Raw genomic sequence first — 18,862 nt, 5'->3', positions numbered from 1 at the left:
TTGAGTAATTCTAATTCTGAATCTATAATATATACAACATGGAAAAGAAGTACAAAAAATGTATATATATGCTTACTGCCCCATTGATGTATAGTACCTCACATCTTCTTTATTCATCATAAGGACACGAATGCTAGTACATGTGTACATGTAAATGTCAACATTATTTACCGGGCTCAGTGTTGACATGACTGAAGGCTGTACTTCGACCTTATTCCAAATAATTATGACGTCTGGCAATGTTTTTTTTCCCTGAGAAGCCATCACAGAAAAAAAAAATAAAGTAACCTTTTCGGACGTCATAATTATTTGGATTGAATAATTATCATGATTATCAAGATTATAGGTCGAAGAAGTCCAAATAATTGTGATGCTGTCAGGCTGTCCCAGAAAAATAAAAAATTATAGTCTTGCTGTCCACCTCACTCCCCCCCCCCCCACCAAAAAAAAAACAAACTTTTTTTTTTTTTTTTTATATAAAATAGCCTTGCCAGACGTCATAATTATTTGGACTACTTCGACCTTTAATAAATCATGATAATCATAATAATTGTTAACTTTTCATGCATTGTGACTTGGATGGAATGTTGTCTCATTGACACACATATTCTTATGTACAGTAAATAAACTGTTTGTTTTATAGTTTTGCAATCATAACCAATAAAATATAAATACAGAGACAAATACATATATGTATCTCTCTGTCATAACTTTTGGAAATCATTGAGGATTGGAAGAAAACTATTGATGATCAATATATTGCTGCTGTGTTGATGGACATCTCGAAAGCCTTCGACTGCCTTCCTCATAATTTATCAATCTATCAATTTTTAAAACTAAAGGCATATGGATTATCTGAAACAGCTTTAAGCTTGATAGACAGCTATTTAATTAAAAGAAAACAATGTGTAATAGTTGGTATGGATATAAGTACCTGGAAAGATAAAGGTGTGCCGCAAGGCTCTATATTAGGATCTGTACTTTTTAATATTTCTTGAATGACATTTTTCATTTTGTATCAAGCAGTTCATTGTATAATTATGCAGATGACAATACTTTGTCATATTCACATTCTGATATAGACACTGTGGTAAATATTTTAGAAAAAGAAAGCTTAGAGCTAATAAAATGGTTCAGTTTAAATCATATGAAGGCCAACCCTGACAAGTTTCAGGCAATAGCCATTGGCAAGAAAACTGAAAATAAAAATATTTCTTTTAATCTAGATGGTAATATTATACATTGTGAAAAAGAAGTGAAATTACTTGGTGTAACAATTGACTATCAGCTTAATTAAGTTTGATGCCCATATTTCTAACATTTGTTAAAAGGCATCAATACAGTTACATATGTACTTAAACGCATTGGAAAACATCTAATGAAATATGCAAGAAGGTAGAAGATCCTAGTTACCGGAAATCAACGTTGATTAGTCGAAATATTTCAAGATGTCAAACTGGTCGAGAGTGAAAATAGGATGTATTGAATGTTGAAAAAAGTGGATTATCTGGACTCAGAAAGGTCATTGATCCTAGTACGGCACACGAAAATGTAGAAAAACCGTTTATCTATAAGTTTATACAGGTACGGATGTCTGACAAGTAGAAAATAAGCGAAAAATGAGCGCAAACAAATTGTCCGCAATCTCCTGTTTTGAATGGGCACTGCTTTCTGTCTCTATATTGCACAAAAAAAAAACAGAAAATAGAAAATAGCAAAATCACTAAAAAGCAAATGTAAATTAGAAAATATATATGCATTAATAGAGACAGAAGAATTAGGTCTATTTATCTTTATGCATAACACAACATGCAGTTCAACGTGTTTTTACGATCATTTACCGTCTCAAAATAGCAAATATAAGTCTGCACTGGTGAATACTATCTTGTTGGCTTTCACGTTATAAACATCATCAAGTCTACCCATATATTATTCACTCCAGTTTGTAAAATATAATATAAATCATTGTCTTCTTATTTACTTTGTTTTCTTCACAGGGATAATATATGTGGAGGGAAAGAAACCAACGTTATCTTTTCAGGTCCCCTTCCTAAATTATTTGTAAGTTCCGCCTATGTCAGGCGCACCACCATAACGGTGTATATAGGGATTTGATACAAAACTAGTGCCAGCGTTATTCATTTTATCTAGGATTTATGTAATATAGGGTATGATATTTTATAAGTAGACAGAAAATGGCATTATGCATAAAATTCTACTGCCTATAGCCATGGCCAGTAAGCATTAAATTATGTGGATTTAATAATCATGAATAGCTCGGGTCCGAGCTCGGGTAATGGTTTCTTTAGTTAACCTAAGACACTCAATCCAGCATGTGTCCACATGTCTCTTTGTGAGTTCTACCTGTCAAATACAGTTATATTTACTCACAATAGGTGAATAATTAAGACCAAAATACTTTTCTTTTTTTCAAGAAATACTGAGCCGAACCATGAAAATGAGGTCATGGACAAATGAAAGATGAAAACTTCGCAAAGATAAGGCATCTTCAAAGTCAGGAACCTGATGTTCAGTGTCACTGTGGTTGTTGTTTGTTGATGTGGTTCATAATTGTTTATCGTTTTTATGTACTATATATTATACCATGATGGTTCTTACGAGTTAACATATTTAAACAAACGAATCCGAAGGATGAGTTTATTTAAATATGTTAATGAGTAAGACACATGGTATATAAAATTTGTATATATAAATTAAATGATTGACAGCTTGAAGACCTTGAACTAATATTATAAATTGATCACGTTACAGTTTAATCCAATGAAATGGAAGCTCGAGCAAGTCATTTTTGTGCCTCGTGTGTGATCCTCTGTGTATTTCATTTTATAGAACCCCACAGTTTGTAGAAAGTAAAGAAAATGTCCGATTTTTCCGTTTTTTTTTAGTTTTGCGCCCCATGTATAATCGTATGCACAGGTAATTTCATTATGACATCAGAAAGTAAACAAAAATGTCGGACTCCAGTGTTCAAGGATTAAATTATTATTCTAATGACGATAAGAATTGGGTTTTTGTTGTTGGTTTTCAAGGTATCATACAAATTAAACATATTTTACTGGTCGTTCATCTCATTGAAAAATGTATATTAAACTTCTTTCTTCCATTATTTTATTAATTCGATTATTTATTAAAACACAATTTTAATGATAAAACACAGAACAGGTGCGGACAAAGGGATCGTAGATAGTTTACGTCCACCCGTTTTGATCGCAAAAAGATTCGTGTTTTTTTCACAAATTTTTGTAGCCGATATTTATTCTTTTTTTTTTCTATGTTTACCCCCCCCCCTTCAGCCATGGAATAACATTAAAATGAATATGTTATACCATAACTAAGCTCCGCCTTCTTTCCTTTGGATTCTAGTTGAGTTGCATATTTAATTAGCAAAGTATGGTACAACATTAAATTTCAGATAATATACCATGGTTTTCCCTCAACACACTTTTTAAGCAAATTATTTCATTAAAACATCAAAGGAAAAAATACAATTTATGTTACAAACATATATTAGACCGTTAGTTTTCTTGTTTGAATGGTTTCACACTAATATTTTGGGTGCCCTTTCTAGCTTCAATGCTGTTATGTGTGAGCCAAGGATCCGAATTGAAGGCCGTACTTTAACCTATAATGGTTTACTTTTACAAATTTTGACTTTGATGGAGAGTTGTCTCATTGGCACTCATATCACATCTTCTTATATCTATGAACCCTCCAGACCTTCTGCTATCGGAATATATAAAGCTTTATACAAGTAGATTACACCGCCGATCGATTCTAATTCCTAAGGCTTGCAATCTGCGACTAAGTGAAACAAAAATATCAAAACACTTCAACATTTGCTCCACGAAACCTCTTTCTAAATTATTAACATCTATTTTATCAGCAATCAAAGCCGGGCTCCAAAGTTATTGTGAAACTGCCTATTCTAGAGGTGGCGTGAATCAGATGTGGATACTAAAAAATTCCAAAGATCTTTTAGAGTACATACAATCTAAGACTCTCTCATCTTGCAATAGTATTAAAACATTTGACTTTTCTACACTTTACACAAGTATTCCCCATTCCAAACTAAAAGACAAATTGAAAATTGAAAGAGTTGGTATTACTTTGTTTCATTAAAAAGAATGGCGAACGTAGATACAAGTATCTTGTCTTGGGGAGGGATAAATCCTACTTTGTAAAGAATCACTCTGATTCAAACAAAAAATTCTCTGAAACTGACATTATAAAGATGCTTGTTTTCTTGATTGACAACATATTTGTTACGTTTGGAGGACGTGTTTTTCAACAGACTGTCGGAATTCCAATGGGAACCAATTGTGCCCCTCTTCTTGCCGACTTGTTTCTTTATTATTATGAGGCTGACTTCATACAGGAGCTTCTTAGGAAGAGAGATAAGAAGTTAGCAATATCCTTTAACTCTACGTTCCGCTATATAGATGATGTTCTCTCACTAAATAATACAAAATTTGGTGACTATGTTGAACGAATCTATCCCATCGAACTAGAAATAAAGGATACTACAGATACAGTTAAGTCTGCCTCATATCTTGACTTACATCTAGAAATTGACAATGAGGGTCGGTTGAAAACAAAACTTTACGACAAAAGAGATGATTTCAGCTTCCCAATTGTGAACTTTCCATTTCTATGTAGCAACATTCCAGCAGCGCCTGCATACGGAGTATATATCTCCCAATTGATACGATATTCCCGGGCTTGTGATTCCTATCATGATTTCCTTGATAGAGGATTGCTGCTCACAAGGAAGCTATTAAACCAAGAGTTCCAAATGGTGAAGTTGAAGTCATTCCTTCGTAAATTTTTATGGACGCCATCACGAGTTGGTTGACCGTTATGGAATAACCGTTTCACAGATGATATCGCATATGTTCCTTATGTCGTAACTACAATACCCTTCCCTTTTCACGAATGTGACTTACCGAATTAGACTATTTACCGGATGTGTAATAACATAAGCAACTCGACGGGTGCCACATGTGGAGCAGGATCTGCTTACCCTTCCGGAGCACCTGAGATCACCCCCAGTTTTTGGTGGGGTTCGTGTTGCTTAGTCTTTAGTTTTCTATGTTGTGTCATCTGTACTATTATTTGTCTGTTTGTCTTTTTATTTTTGGCCATGACGTTGTCAGTTTGTTTTCGATCTATGAGTTTGACTGTCCCTCTGGTATCTTTCGTCCCTCTTTTGTGGACATGATAGTCAGCCAGTGAGGTATTGAACACCGAGTCTCCCTCGATGGAACCGATAATAGGGGGATGTCATGTGCTGTCTTGTGTGTTTAATATTTAATTGTATGTAAATGTCATGATTATTTATTGTCTAGATAGTATGGAACGCCAATAGTGTGCATAATAAGACAGTTTTGGCATTCCATTATTTGGAATTATTCCTTTGAATCTGTTATGGAATAAAACCACGACTTCATAGCTCCATTTATGTCTATGTTAAATTCAGCAATATCGAGCATTCATACAGCTATTTTGTCTCAAGTTCAAATAGTCATGTTATGTCAAAGCTTTATCTTACGTTATCGTGACTTGTGCTCGGAAAACTTCAGCATACCTTTGATTGCATATTTAAAGCATGATTTAGAGCGTACTGTTTCCCCGAAGTTTAGAAGTATAAAAAGATACTTTTGATCCTAACAGCAGGTCGAAGATGCTCTTATGCTACATGTAGTATCTTAATTTCATACTTTCAGAAATTTTCCACAGGGGATGTAGTGATTCCAAATCCATAAGCTCTCATCTCACATCAAAATTACACAAATATTTTACTGACTGACAAAATTAAAGCTAGGTGTAGGAACTATTTTGTTTAAATATTTACCAGGACTATTTTCTCCTGTTTTTTATTCAGTCTGTGTAAATTGTCAATTTTGTCAAAGTGTTCTCATGCATGTCATGTGTCTCAGTAAATAATCGATTTATCAATTTGACTAAACCCTTTACATGTTTACAGAAATGTTCTCGTGTGTCTCTGTAAATTGAATACAAGTTATCATCACATAGACAAGAAAAGAGGTGTGATTACACATGAGACAACTCTCCATCAGAGATCAAATGTATATTGCACTATAATATGCCAGCTTTAGCTGGCACTTATGGTAGAAGCATCGTTTTGGAATAAAGAACGATAACTCTCTCTACACAACCCATCTGAAAAGTTTCGTCACTCACGTTAAATCTCGTACGCTTATTTTTTTTAATGACTGCCGAGTTTATCGTTTCATCGCGATCTTGAAAAAACGGTACAGAACGGAACAATTTCGATGTTAAATACGACATGAATTTTTATTTCAATAATTGTTTACAAAAAAAAGAATTAAGAAATTTTGGTAACTTGTGTCATCATTTTTTCCAAGCACTATTGCTGTCTGAAACAGTCTCCTAGAAGCTATCTGCATGTCACCCTCCCTAAAATCCTTCAAAGGTGGTATCCCGCCTTAACATTTGGAGGATCCTGTCTGGCTAATTATAAAAAAGAAGATGTGGTATGATTGCCAATGAGACAACTGTCCACAAGAGACTAAATTAACACAGACATTAACAACTATAGGTCACCGAAAGGCCTTCAACAATGAGCAAAGCCCATACCACATAGTCAGCTATAAAAGGCCCCGATATGACAATGTAAAACAATTCAAACGAGAAAACTAACGGCCTTATTTATATAAAAAAATGAACGAAAAACAAATATGTAACACATAAACAAACGACAACCACTGAATTACAGGCTCCTTACTTGGGACAGGCACATACATAAATAATGTGGCGGGGTTAAACATGTTAGCGGGATCCCAACCCTCCCCTAACCTGGGACAGTGGTATAACAGTACAACATAAGAACGAACTATAAAAATCAGTTGAAAAGGCTTAACTCATCAGATGGACAAAAATACATGTGGACGTGGCCGGGTACTTGTACATCCCGACAACAAAAAGACACTAGGAACAGATCTGAGAGTACTCGCTGTTATCTGACAGCTAGTTCAAAGCCACTAACATCTAATAAAAAAAATCATGCATCTAAGACTAACCTATCAATCCGTACACATCCAACATCCAATGGATTTAGTGTAAAGACGTCATAAACAGTCAGAGAAAAACATGACCTAGTGCAATGCCAAGTTACAGGTATCGACAGATTGTAAATCCATGAATGTATACACGTGTATATGTATATAACATACTTGTAATATTTAGTTTGCTTTTAATTTACTGATAACAAAATCAATATTTATACCAATAAAAACAATATTCAATGATCTTATTACTGTGTTGAATTGGTAACCTTTTAGGATAAGTTTGTTTAAAGGAGCAATAAGTTTACAAGGATCATTTCTAAATTTCCGGGCACGGTTGACAACATTTCCGTAAAAATGAGGATGTGCTATCCCGTTTGAAATAAGTTTTCGACAAGTACAACCAAACTTCAAAACCAAATCTTTATATCTATGGAAAAATTTAGTAAAGGTTTTAAGTAATTTATGGTAACGATATCCCTGGTTTATTAATTTACCAGTAATACATACTAGACTCAAGCTGGCAGCCACTTTTAGCAGCCAATCAAGATAGCAGCCACTTTTTTCCAGCAGTCAATTTTGATGATATGTATAAAAATCAAAAAACTGTAACTTGAAAGACTCAAACGTTCCAAATATCTCAAAATCTTAGTTAAATGTAATTTAACAGCGAAATTTGACAATTTCACGGCTTGTAGTCATTCTCAAAGGATTTCAGTCCGTTCTAAATACCAATAATGATAGCAGTCACTTGTTTGTTGGCAGTTGTAAGGAATCGTGTTATATATATAATTCCAACCAATTTGGAATGAATAAACAAGATGCAATGCACAATAGAAAAGTTACATACATGCTTTCCATAAACTCGGCATCCTCAAATATCAAGTATTTTCGCTGAAATCATTTTGAATATTTATTTTTGTACATATGAAATGAAAACATTTTGATGTCCTTGTAATTGTTATCTTTATTTTAATGTGAACAAGTATTTTCACAAAACCCCTACGTGGACTATTTTGTACGGCATGCATCATTACCAACTCATTGAATTAAAACTGAAATTTCCTTGTCAAATGTGCCAGTACAAATAACTGACATATAGCTAAAACTGTGGTTAGACGGGCCCGGATCCCAGAAAAATATTTAAGCGGGGAATAACCTAGGTCAACACCTTTAAAATGAGCTAGGTCTGGTTCGGAACTTTGCCGTAGGGAGTTGCCGAGGAGTACCGAAAGCATGTGTAGTTAATACGAAAAGTACGTATAGGGACAACTTTGAACCCCTGTTGTGGCCAGACGTATTTCTTTCTATAACAACAACTTTGAAAATCTACAAATACCGAATGGTCCTAACTCCCAAAAAAACCTTCCAGTGGGCCCTTCCCTAAGTTATTACCTTTCATTTGAGCCATGTCCGATAGCGAACTTTGCCGTTCGAAGCTGGCGAGGCTTACCGAAAGAGTTTAAGGTGGAGACGTATTTTTTTCTATTTCAACAACTCTGGAAATCTACATAAACCGAATGGGCCTAACTCCCAAAAAAACCATCCAGTGGGCCCTTCCCTAAGTAATTACCTTTCATTTGAGCCATGTCCGGTAGGGAACTTTGCCGTACGAAGCTGGCGGGGCTTACCGAAAGAGTTTAAGGTGGAGACGTGTTTTTTCTATATTAACAACTTTGAAAATCTACAAATACCGAATGGGCCTAACTCCCAAAAAACCTTCCAGTGGGCCCTTTCCTAAGTTATTACCTTTCATTTGAGCCGTGTCCTGTAGCGAACATTGCCGTACGAAGCTGGCGAGGCTTACTGATAGGGAAGGACCAACTGGAAGGTTTTTTTGGGAGTTAGGCCCATTCGGTATTTGTAGATTTCCAAAGTTGTTGTTATAGAAAAAATACGTCTCCACCTTACACTCTTTCGGTAAGCCTCGACAGCTTCGAACGGCACAGTTCGCTACCGGACATGGTTCAAATGAAAGGTAATAACTTAGGGAAGGGCCCACTGGAAGGTTTTTTTGGGAGTTAGGCCATTCGGTATTTGTAGATTTTCAAAGTTGTTGTTATAGAAAAAATACGTCTCCACCTTACACTCTTTCGGTAAGCCTCGCTAGCTTCGTACGGCAAAGTTCGCTACTGGACATGGCTCAAATGAAAGGTAATAACTTAGGGAAGGGCCCACTGGAAGGTTTGTTGGGGAGTTAGGCCCATTCGGTATTTGTAGATTTTCAAAGTTGTTGTTATAGAAAAAATACGTCTCCACCTTACACTCTTTCGGTAAGCCTCGCTAGCTTCGTATGGCAAAGTTCGCTACTGGACATGGCGCAAATGAAAGGTAATAACTTAGGGAAGGGCCCACTGGAAGGTTTGTTGGGGAGTTAGGCCCATTCGGTATTTGTAGATTTCCAAAGTTGTTGTTATAGAAAAAATACGTCTCCACCTTACACTCTTTCGGTAAGCCTCGCCAGCTTCGAACGGCACAGTTCGCTACCGGACATGGTTCAAATGAAAGGTAATAACTTAGGGAAGGGCCCACTGGAAGGTTTTTTTGGGAGTTAGGCCATTCGGTATTTGTAGATTTTCAAAGTTGTTGTTATAGAAAAAATACGTCTCCACCTTACACTCTTTCGGTAAGCCTCACCATCTTCGTACGGCAAAGTTCGCTACCGGACATGGTTCAAATGAAAGGTAATAACTTAGGGAAGGGCCCACTGGAAGGTTTTTTTTTGGGATTTAGGCCCATTCGGTATTTGTAGATTTTCAAAGTTGTTGAAATAGAAAAAATACGTCTCCGCCTTACACTCTTTTGGTAAGCCTCGCCAGCTTCGTACGGCAAAGTTCGCTACCAGGCATGGCTCAAATGAAAGGTAATAACTTAGGGAAGGGCCCACTGGAAGGTTTTTTTGGGAGTTAGGCCCATTCGGTATTTGTAGATTTTCAAAGTTGTTGTTATAGAAAAAATACGTCTCCACCTCAACTATTTTGGTAAGCCTCGCCAGCTTCGTACGGCAAAGTTCGCTACCGGACATGGCTCAAATGAAAGGTATTAACTTAGGGAAGGGCCCACTGGAAGGTTTTTTTGGGAGTTAGGCCCATTAGGTATTTGTAGATTTTCAAAGTTGTTGTTATAGAAAAAAATACGTCTGGCCACCACAGGGGTTCAAAGTTGTCCCTATACGTACTTTTCGTATTAACTACACATGCTTTCGGTACTCCTCGGCAACTCCCTACGGCAAAGTTCCGAACCAGACCTAGCTCATTTTAAAGGTGCTGACCTAGGTTATTCCCCGCTTAAATATTTTTCTGGGATCCGGGCCCGTCTAACCACAGTTTTAGCTATATGTCAATTATTTGTACTGGCACATTTGACAAGGAAAATGTCAGTTTTAATTCAATGAGTTGGTAATGATGCATGCCGTACAAAATAGTCCACGCAGGGGTTTTGTGAAAATACTTGTTCACATTAAAGTATAGATAATCATTACAAGTACATCAAAATGTTTTCATTTCATATGCACAAAAATAAATATTAAAAATGATTTCAGCGAAAATACTTTATATTTGAGGATGCCGAGTTTATGGAAAGCATGTATGTAACTTTTCTATTGTGCATTGCATCTTGTTTATTCATTCCAAATTGGTTAGAATTATATATATAACACGATTCCTTACAACTGCCAACAAAAAAGTGACTGCTATCACTATTGGTATTTAGAACGGACTGAAATCCTTTGAGAATGACTACAAGCCGTGAAATTGTCAAATTTCGCTGTTAAACTACATTTTACTAAGATTTTGATATATTCGGAACGTTTGAGTCTTTTACAGTTTTTTTTGTTTTTATACATATCATCAAAATTGGCTGCTGGAAAAAAGTGGCTGCTATCTTGATTGGCTGCTAAAAGTGGCTGCCAGCTTGAGTCTAGTGTAATACATAGATTGCGTTCGTTAAAATAAAAAACGTCACAACAGACACGGGCATTGCGAACGAGCTGTGAAATATAAACACCGTAAGATGGTGCCAAAGGAACATCACAATCTAAAAATGGAAAATTAACAATAGGGAACGAAAAATCGTCCCTTTTGTCGTACATAGCTCCTTATTTTATATGATAGTCTCAGTCTGACAAAAATGTTGAAAATGTGTACATGTACGTTTAATTTTTTTCTAGGTTCTCTTGCATGTCATGCATGTGAAAGCAGTACCTTTTCGATCACTAGTTATGTGTTGCGTCTAAATATGAATTGTAACACTTTTTAGTGACTGGCCAGGTCAAACAAATGCTTCTCAAGAAACATGAAGAAAAAGAAGACAACTTGGCACAGCACCAGCCATGCAAGACTATGTATGAATAAAAACTCAAATCAGAATAGCATGGACGATATGTTATTTGGTATCTTTCGTCCCTATTTTAGTTATATGTCTTTATAAATAGTAAGGAAATCTATCAATAATTCTTCAGATAACGCAATTTTATTAGGTTAATCATACATTTTCTATTCAAATTTTCACACAATCAGGGAATCATTCAAAAGGGCTAAACTAAGTTTTTATTACTGAAATATCTCGTGGGTTTCTGTGAAAAAAGGCATGCGCAACTTTATGAATTAAAGGTTAAAAATATCCTTTTGCGGTGCACTGGCGTATGTCAATTGTAAACTGACCCAGTATATTTTCTTAATCATGACCAGTCCACTGATACTTACGTCAACATTATCAAGGAGTACACATCACAGGAAAAATGTACTAATTACAGCTTGAACAGAATATTTTTTTTCATCAATTTGGGAATCAGAATATTTTTTTGGAAAAAAATACTAGTCCAAAAACTTTTGTTGTCTAGGAATGCTATATTAAATTTTTCCATTGTCAGACGTCTCCTGCGATGTTGCAAAGAAAAAAAAATAATAATGACGTCTAGGTAGGCCATTTTATATTTTAGCTGTTGATGCCTTCCTGCGACCTATCAAATAAAAAAGACGTCATAATTATTTGGACAAGAAAATTACCATACCCCCCTCCTCCCTTTTGAAGTTAAATGATCGTTCCATAAACATTTTTCATCTGAACTTATTATTTTATTTTAGACAAAAACTATTGGCATTATGTAGGACATTCATCCTGCACAGGCATGAAATGTTTGCCACTGGACGTTAAGCAACCAACAATCAATCAATATATAGGACAAAGTCTTGGTATAAAGCTGGCATTTAAGGTAGCGCCTTCCTCATATTAGGTTATCGTACGACCTTCAACGATGAGCAAAACACAAACTGCATAGCAAGCTTTAGCATGTTTAGAGAACCCGGAATGACAAAGTATAAAACACTTGTGTAAAACATTTCAAAAGAGAAAACTAACGCACTTATTTTATATTATACTGATTATTACAAAACAGTCAACGAAAAACAAATATAAATGCAGCAATAATTGACAACTACATGTATCTACATGTTATAACTGTGTCTCATGTAAATCTGTAAATTACGAAGACGAATTAAATCATTACCACATACATCAGTCATGGGGGTTTTCAGTTTTCACCTGTATTTGTTCTCATGTGTCTTTGTAAATTTCCAAGCCGACTTAACCCTTTACAACATTCATCACAGTTATTAGGTTCATCACCTGTATGCGTTCTCATGTGTATTTTTAAATGACCATGCTGAATAAACCCCTTGCCACATATATAACATTCACAAGGATTATCTCCCGAATGTGTTCTCATGTGATTCTGGAAATTCCCAAGCCGACTAAATCGTTTACCACATACATCACAGTTAACTTATGAATTTTAACACCTGTATGTAAATCCTTTATCACATTCATCACAGTTGTAAGGTTTATCACCTGTATGTGTTCTCGTGTGACTCTGTAAATAACTATGCTGACTAAACCGTTTACCACATCATCACAGTAATGAGGTTTATCACCTGTATGTCATGATTCTCATGTGTCTCCGAAAATCACTTATGTGACTAAACCCTTTACCACATATATCACAGGCATGAGGTTTTTCACCTTGCTCACTAAACCTTTTACCACATACATCACAGTCGTAGGGTTCATCTCCTGTGTGTGTTCTCATGTGAGTCTGTAAATTACAATGCTGACTAAACCTTAAGTACATAAATCACAGTCATGAAGTTTATCACCTGTCATGTATGTGTTCTCATGTGTCTCTTTAAATTAGTATGATAAGCAAACTTTTTTTTACCGCATACATTACACTCAAGAGGTATATCACCTGTGTGTGATCTCATGTGAATCTGTAAACTACCAGGCAGACTAAACCCTTTATCACATACATCACAGTCATGAGGTTTATCACCTGTATGTATTGTCATATGTCTTTGTAAATCACTAAGCTGACTAAACTCTTTGCCACATACATCGCAATCATGAACATGTTGAGGTTTCTCACCTGTGTGTATTCTTATGTGTCTTTGTAAATTACTAAGAAGACTGAATCTTTTGCCACATACATCACAGTCATAAGTTTTTTCACCTGTATGTGTTCTCATGTGTCTTTGTAAATTACCACGCTGACTAAACCCTTTACCACATTCATCACAGATATGGGGTTTATCACCTGTATGTATTTTCACATGTCTATTCAAGTGACTACTTTGACCAAATTCTCTAGGACAAACTTCACATTTATGAAGTGTGCCAGTATGTGTTTTCACATGTCTCTTCAAGTGACTACCTTGGTCAAATTCTCTACCACAAACATCACATTTATGAAGTTTTTTGCCAGTATGTGTTTTCACGTGTCTCTTCAAGTGACTACTTTGACCAAATTCTCGAGGACAAACGTCACATCTTTGAATTTTTTTGCCAGTATGTGTTTTCACATGTCTCTTCAAGTGACTACTTTGACTAAATTCTCTAGGACACACATCACATTTATGAAGTGTACCAGTCTGTGTTCTTATGTGTCTCTGTTGTGTACCATTGATTGTGACGAAATCTTCTACCTCATACATTCTTTTTAATGTAAATGCATGATCTTGTACAACTCTGTAAGGAACAAAATAATAAAACAAAGACATAAATCTTTTGATACTTTTCTGAAATTTTCACATAAAATATTCATTTCAACATTCTCTGCATTTATGCATCTGCTTGTTTGGGTTACTTAATTCCATACATTGATGTATACCTCACGTTTTCTTCATTCATAAGGAAATGAATGTTCGTAAATGATTAAATTATGTGGTGGAAAGTTGTCTCATTTACATTCATACAGCCACATCTTCTTATTCATAACAAGCATTCAGTTAGTATTGCATGGCAATACATAGTCCCCTAACGGTTAAAAATTATTGTAATGGAACGAAATTCTAACTTGATCTATAACTTGTCATGTTGTAAACTACATAAAAATATCAAATCAAAATCTTCACACACAAAGGAAAAAAGTCTGGAAAAAGGACAGACAGACAGACAGACAGACAGACAGACAGACAGACAGACAGACAGACAGACAGACAGACAGAGTTGGACTACTGGGCTGTCAGACCAATAAGGTGTTAAAACTAATGGAGCGTTGGACTAGTGGGGTGTTAGTCCAAATAATTATGAAATCTGGTAATAACTTTTTTATCTGGGACGTACGCCGCGACATAATTATTTGGACTAGTGGGGTGTCTTAATATTTGTGCTGTGTATTGACTGATTAGTCAAGGGGTTTTCTCATTGTTGAAGTTCAAACGATTGACCAAAGTTGCTTATATGATTTATTAACATCTTTCATTTGAACTTTGGTGGATAGTTACATTAGTTTACGCAACATGTATTTGTCTCATACAATGTAATTTTACAATCTGACACAAGACATAATTTAAGTCATATAATTAACCCATTTCGGCATTCTTAATTTACATGATTTAGCCTGAGACATTTAATAAAATATCTGTGATTTAGCAAGTTTGTACAAGTGGATTCTAGATTCTTCGTTTTTATGTTATAAACAGTATCAACTTAAGTGTACCAATACATTTTTTTCACTCCGTCTCCGGTTTGTTAAAATAATTAAGAACAATCGATGATGATGGAAGTGTTTAACGACCTTGACTGGCTTTTCAGCCCTCGCACGGTCGGTACTAAGAATAAAAAATTCCCGAGGCACATAAGTATAACGGGAATTGATTGTCTTCTTGCGCATGTGTAATACATGTAAGTGTAGGCGTAGAAATTTTTGGCGCCAAAAAATTAGGTTGTAAAGCGACGGTTTTATATTGTTAATTCTAGCCTGTACTTCGTACTGTGAACATCATATTTTTTAAGGGTTTTTTTAAGGGAAACAGATTTGCATAATTTTGTATTTTGATAAATATATTGATTTTTATGTAGGTGGAATGGCTATACAAACGTAATCGTATCTCGACTTTTGTACCAAATATTTTCTAGCCGCCGAGTCTTAATGACTCGATTTCTTTTCTATTTTCAAAATTATGTTTTCTTTTTCTCATTTGACAAGTGAGATCCAACACTTAGAGTTTCGTTGGCATTGACAAAAGGACGCAGGTTTCCCAGATGGGTTATCCTGATCGGCCACGGAACATTCAGTTATTCAGTTATTTAAATACAAAGGGTTAACACGAGTTTATTTTTCTTGAACAATTAAGATATTGTATGGTGTATAATATGTTTATATTGATCATTTGTCTTATTAAATCGGCAGCTCACAATTTGCAGTACACGAGCTAGTCAACAAACATAAGTTTGTGTTGTGTTTTTCTTTAAATAGTTGAGTTTACATGTATTTAGTGGAAAGAAGACCAATCGTTTGTTTACTCGGTCTAATTTACAGGGCATATATAGGTCGAGGGAATGAGACTAACGTTATCATTCTTTGTGCATATTCATTGCCTAATCGGTAAGTTTCGCCTCTGGCAGGAGAACCACCGGTAGAAAGTAATTTCGTACCCTAGCTGTTTCGTACCTCCGCCATTTCACACACAAAATTACCATTTCGTACCCTATCGACCAAATGCATCTAAGATTTCGTACCTCATGTTTAACATGTTTACTATTTCGTATCATTTTTTTTTGTAAAAGTTCCAACTTATTTTAAGAATCTGGCTGTTAGTTAATTTAAACATAGCCAGAAATTAGTAGTACTTTTGCTAATTAATATTCATAATATGTAAATGAGAATTGTACCACGTGATAATAGTTTGATCTGGACTGGCTTGATATCATTAAAATCTTTAAAACACGGATATTATAAGTTGCCCGTCACAGAGTCCTTGTTTATAATCACTCTGATATTTCCGTAAAGTTGTCAGGCGGTCAAAATCAAAACAATGAACGCGAATTTAGTGAATTTTTCGTGTTTTCGTGAGTTTATTCTTCTTGAAATAGAGGCATTTTAACTTTACGTGGGAACCTAGAGTTCAACGACTACACATACAAGGTTTGGACTTGCTTATTCTTTGGACATTCAAGTTTCAAGTTTCACCCCGGCAACCTGTATTTCTAATGACCTTGTTAGCCAATTTTCAACACGAAGTTTGCAAATTTGACGTTTCAGCCATTTTAGCCTGTATTTTATACTGCAATGTTAAAAGCCTCTCGCTTCGATTTTTGAAATAGCTCAGGAACCTTGATTTTTGCAACGCCAGTCATTATATTTCGTTTAAATGGTGAATATTGTTGTGTATATTTATTTTCTGCCCCGGCAACCTGTCTATCACTTAAATCAAAGTTAAAACAGACATTGTTTCTAAATTCCCTATCATTTCAATATAATTTCCGTGACCCGTATCCGATTTCTTTAGTATACTATTCAAATAAGCAAAGTGGCGTTGATTTCTGGATATGTATCACCCGTGACCCGTATATGTCCATATATCTCTTAGTGAGTTCTTATGGTCAGTGAAAAATTGCACTCTTACGCCACATTAATAAGGTTTATAAACCAGTATGTGTCTACATGTCTCTCTAAGTTTAAGCTGTCAGTTAAACATTGAATACTTTTACCACATAAACCACGGGCACATTAATTAGGGTTACATTGTATCACCAGTTTGTGTCCGCATGTCTCTGTACATGTAAGAACTGACTGTCAGCAGAGATATATTATCAGTGCTGACTGTTCTCATTTCTGTGTAATGTCTGACTGTTCTCATGTCTGTGTGCATGTCTGGCCATTCTCATGTTTATAAGTTCTGACTGTTTCCATTAATTTCTGTAAGCTCTGACTGTGCTTATAAATATACGTTCTGACTCTTCATGTCCACGTAAGTTCTGACTGTTCTCATGTCCACGTAAACTCTGACGGACCTAATGTCTGTGTAAGCTCTGACGGTTCTCATGTCTATACGTTCTAACTGTTTTCATGTCTATGTAAGTTCTGACTGTTATGATCATGTCTGTGTAAGCTCTGACGGACCTTATGTCTGTGTAAGCTCTGACTGTTTTCATGTCTCTTTAAATTCTGACTGTTTTCATGTCTATGTAAGTTCTGACTGTTTTCATGTCTATGTAAGCTCTGACTGTTTTCATGTCTCTGTAAGCTCTGACTGTTTTCATGTCTATGTAAACTCTGACTGTTTTCATGTAAAGCTCTGACTGTTTTCATGTCTATGTAAGTTCTGACTGTTATGATCATGTCTGTGTAAGCTCTGACTGGTTTCATGTCTGTGTAAGTTCTGACGGTTCTCATGTCTGTAAGTTCTAACGTTTCTCATGTCTATGTAAGTTCTGACGGTTCTCATGTCTATAAGTTCTGACTGTTCCCAAACTTCCCATGTCTATGTAAGTTCTGACTGTTATCAAGTATGTGTAAGCTCTAGCTGACAGTTCTCATGTCTATACGTATTAACTGTTTTCATGTCTCTGTAAGCTCTGACTTTTTTCATGTCTATGTAAGTTCTGACTTGTGATCATGTCTGTGTAAGATCTGACAGACCTCTTCTCTGTGTAAGCTCTGACTATTTTCATGTCTATGTAAGTTCTGACTGTTATGATCATGCCTAAAATGTGAGGTCTGACGGACCTCATGTCTGTGTAAGCTCTGGCGGTTCTCATGTCTATATGAATGTGTTCGAATGTCTGTAAGCGTTAACTGCATGTCATTCACAAAATGAACATTTGCAACACGTGTGTATGTGTTCACATGTCTTATAAGTTCTGACTGTTATTGAAATATTAAATACTTGTTATTATGTAGTTTATTTTCATTGAACAAGTATACATTTTGTTATGGGGCCAGCTGAAGCCCGTCTCCGAGTGCGGATTTCCTTGCTGTGTTAAACGTGTGTAGAAACGTTTCTATCTACGGCATATTCTATATTTGTCTGTCAACGATCGTTTATTCCGGGAACAGCGGCTTCTTCCACAAATAACAGAGTTCACGTACTGAAATGTACGCCTGTTTTACTCAAGGTAACACTAAATTCGTGTTGAAAGTCTGTAACATGAAGGTTTTACCACAAGTATCACATGCTTATAGTATCTGATAGACTTACTCGGTCTAATTTACAGGGCAAATATAAGTCGAGGGAATGAGACTAACTTTATCATTCTTTGTACATGTTCATTGTCTAATCGGTAAGTTCCGCCTCTGACAGAAGCACCACTGTTAGAAAACAATTTCGTACCCTAGTAGCCGTTTCGTACCTCCGCCATTTCATACCCAAAATTACCATTTCGTACCCTATCGACCAAATGCATCTAAGATTTCGTACCTCGTGGACTTGAAATATGTTTACTATTTCGTATCATATTTTTGAAGAAGTTCTAACTAATTTTAAGACTCTGGCTGTCAGTTAATTTAAAACATTGAA

General features: G+C 35.6%; 1 protein-coding gene across 1 annotated transcript; it reads right to left on the bottom strand.

Moving 5' to 3' along the window:
* Nucleotides 1-12,993: 12,993 nt before the first annotated feature.
* LOC127722338 (zinc finger protein 214-like) lies at nucleotides 12,994-17,712 on the bottom strand. The gene is made up of 3 exons (XM_052229225.1): nucleotides 17,406-17,712; nucleotides 13,373-13,656; nucleotides 12,994-13,158 (listed from the first exon to the last, which is right to left on the bottom strand). The coding sequence occupies exons 1-3, from the start codon at nucleotides 17,710-17,712 to the stop codon at nucleotides 12,994-12,996; spliced, it is 756 nt and encodes a 251-aa protein (XP_052085185.1).
* Between the last annotated feature and the right edge of the window lie 1,150 nt (nucleotides 17,713-18,862).

This window comes from Mytilus californianus, unplaced genomic scaffold (genome assembly GCF_021869535.1).
Source record: "Mytilus californianus isolate M0D057914Y unplaced genomic scaffold, xbMytCali1.0.p SCAF_12, whole genome shotgun sequence".
Classification (NCBI taxonomy): Eukaryota; Metazoa; Mollusca; class Bivalvia; order Mytilida; family Mytilidae; genus Mytilus; species Mytilus californianus.
Note: the sequence above shows the minus strand (reverse complement) of the source record. Positions and strands in the feature narration are given on the sequence as shown.

Excerpts from the sequence above, each read along its gene's own strand:
- LOC127722338 (XM_052229225.1), bottom strand. The coding sequence starts at position 17,712 with ATGAAACCAGTCAGAGCTTACACAGACATGATCATAACAGTCAGAACT. Across the intron at positions 13,657-17,405 it reads CTTACATAGACATGAAAACA|GTGATAAACCCCATATCTGT; the intron begins GTTAGAACGTAT and ends AAATACATACAG. Across the intron at positions 13,159-13,372 it reads ATAAACCTCATGACTGTGAT|ACTCACATGAGAACACACAC; the intron begins GTATGTGATAAA and ends TGTAATTTACAG.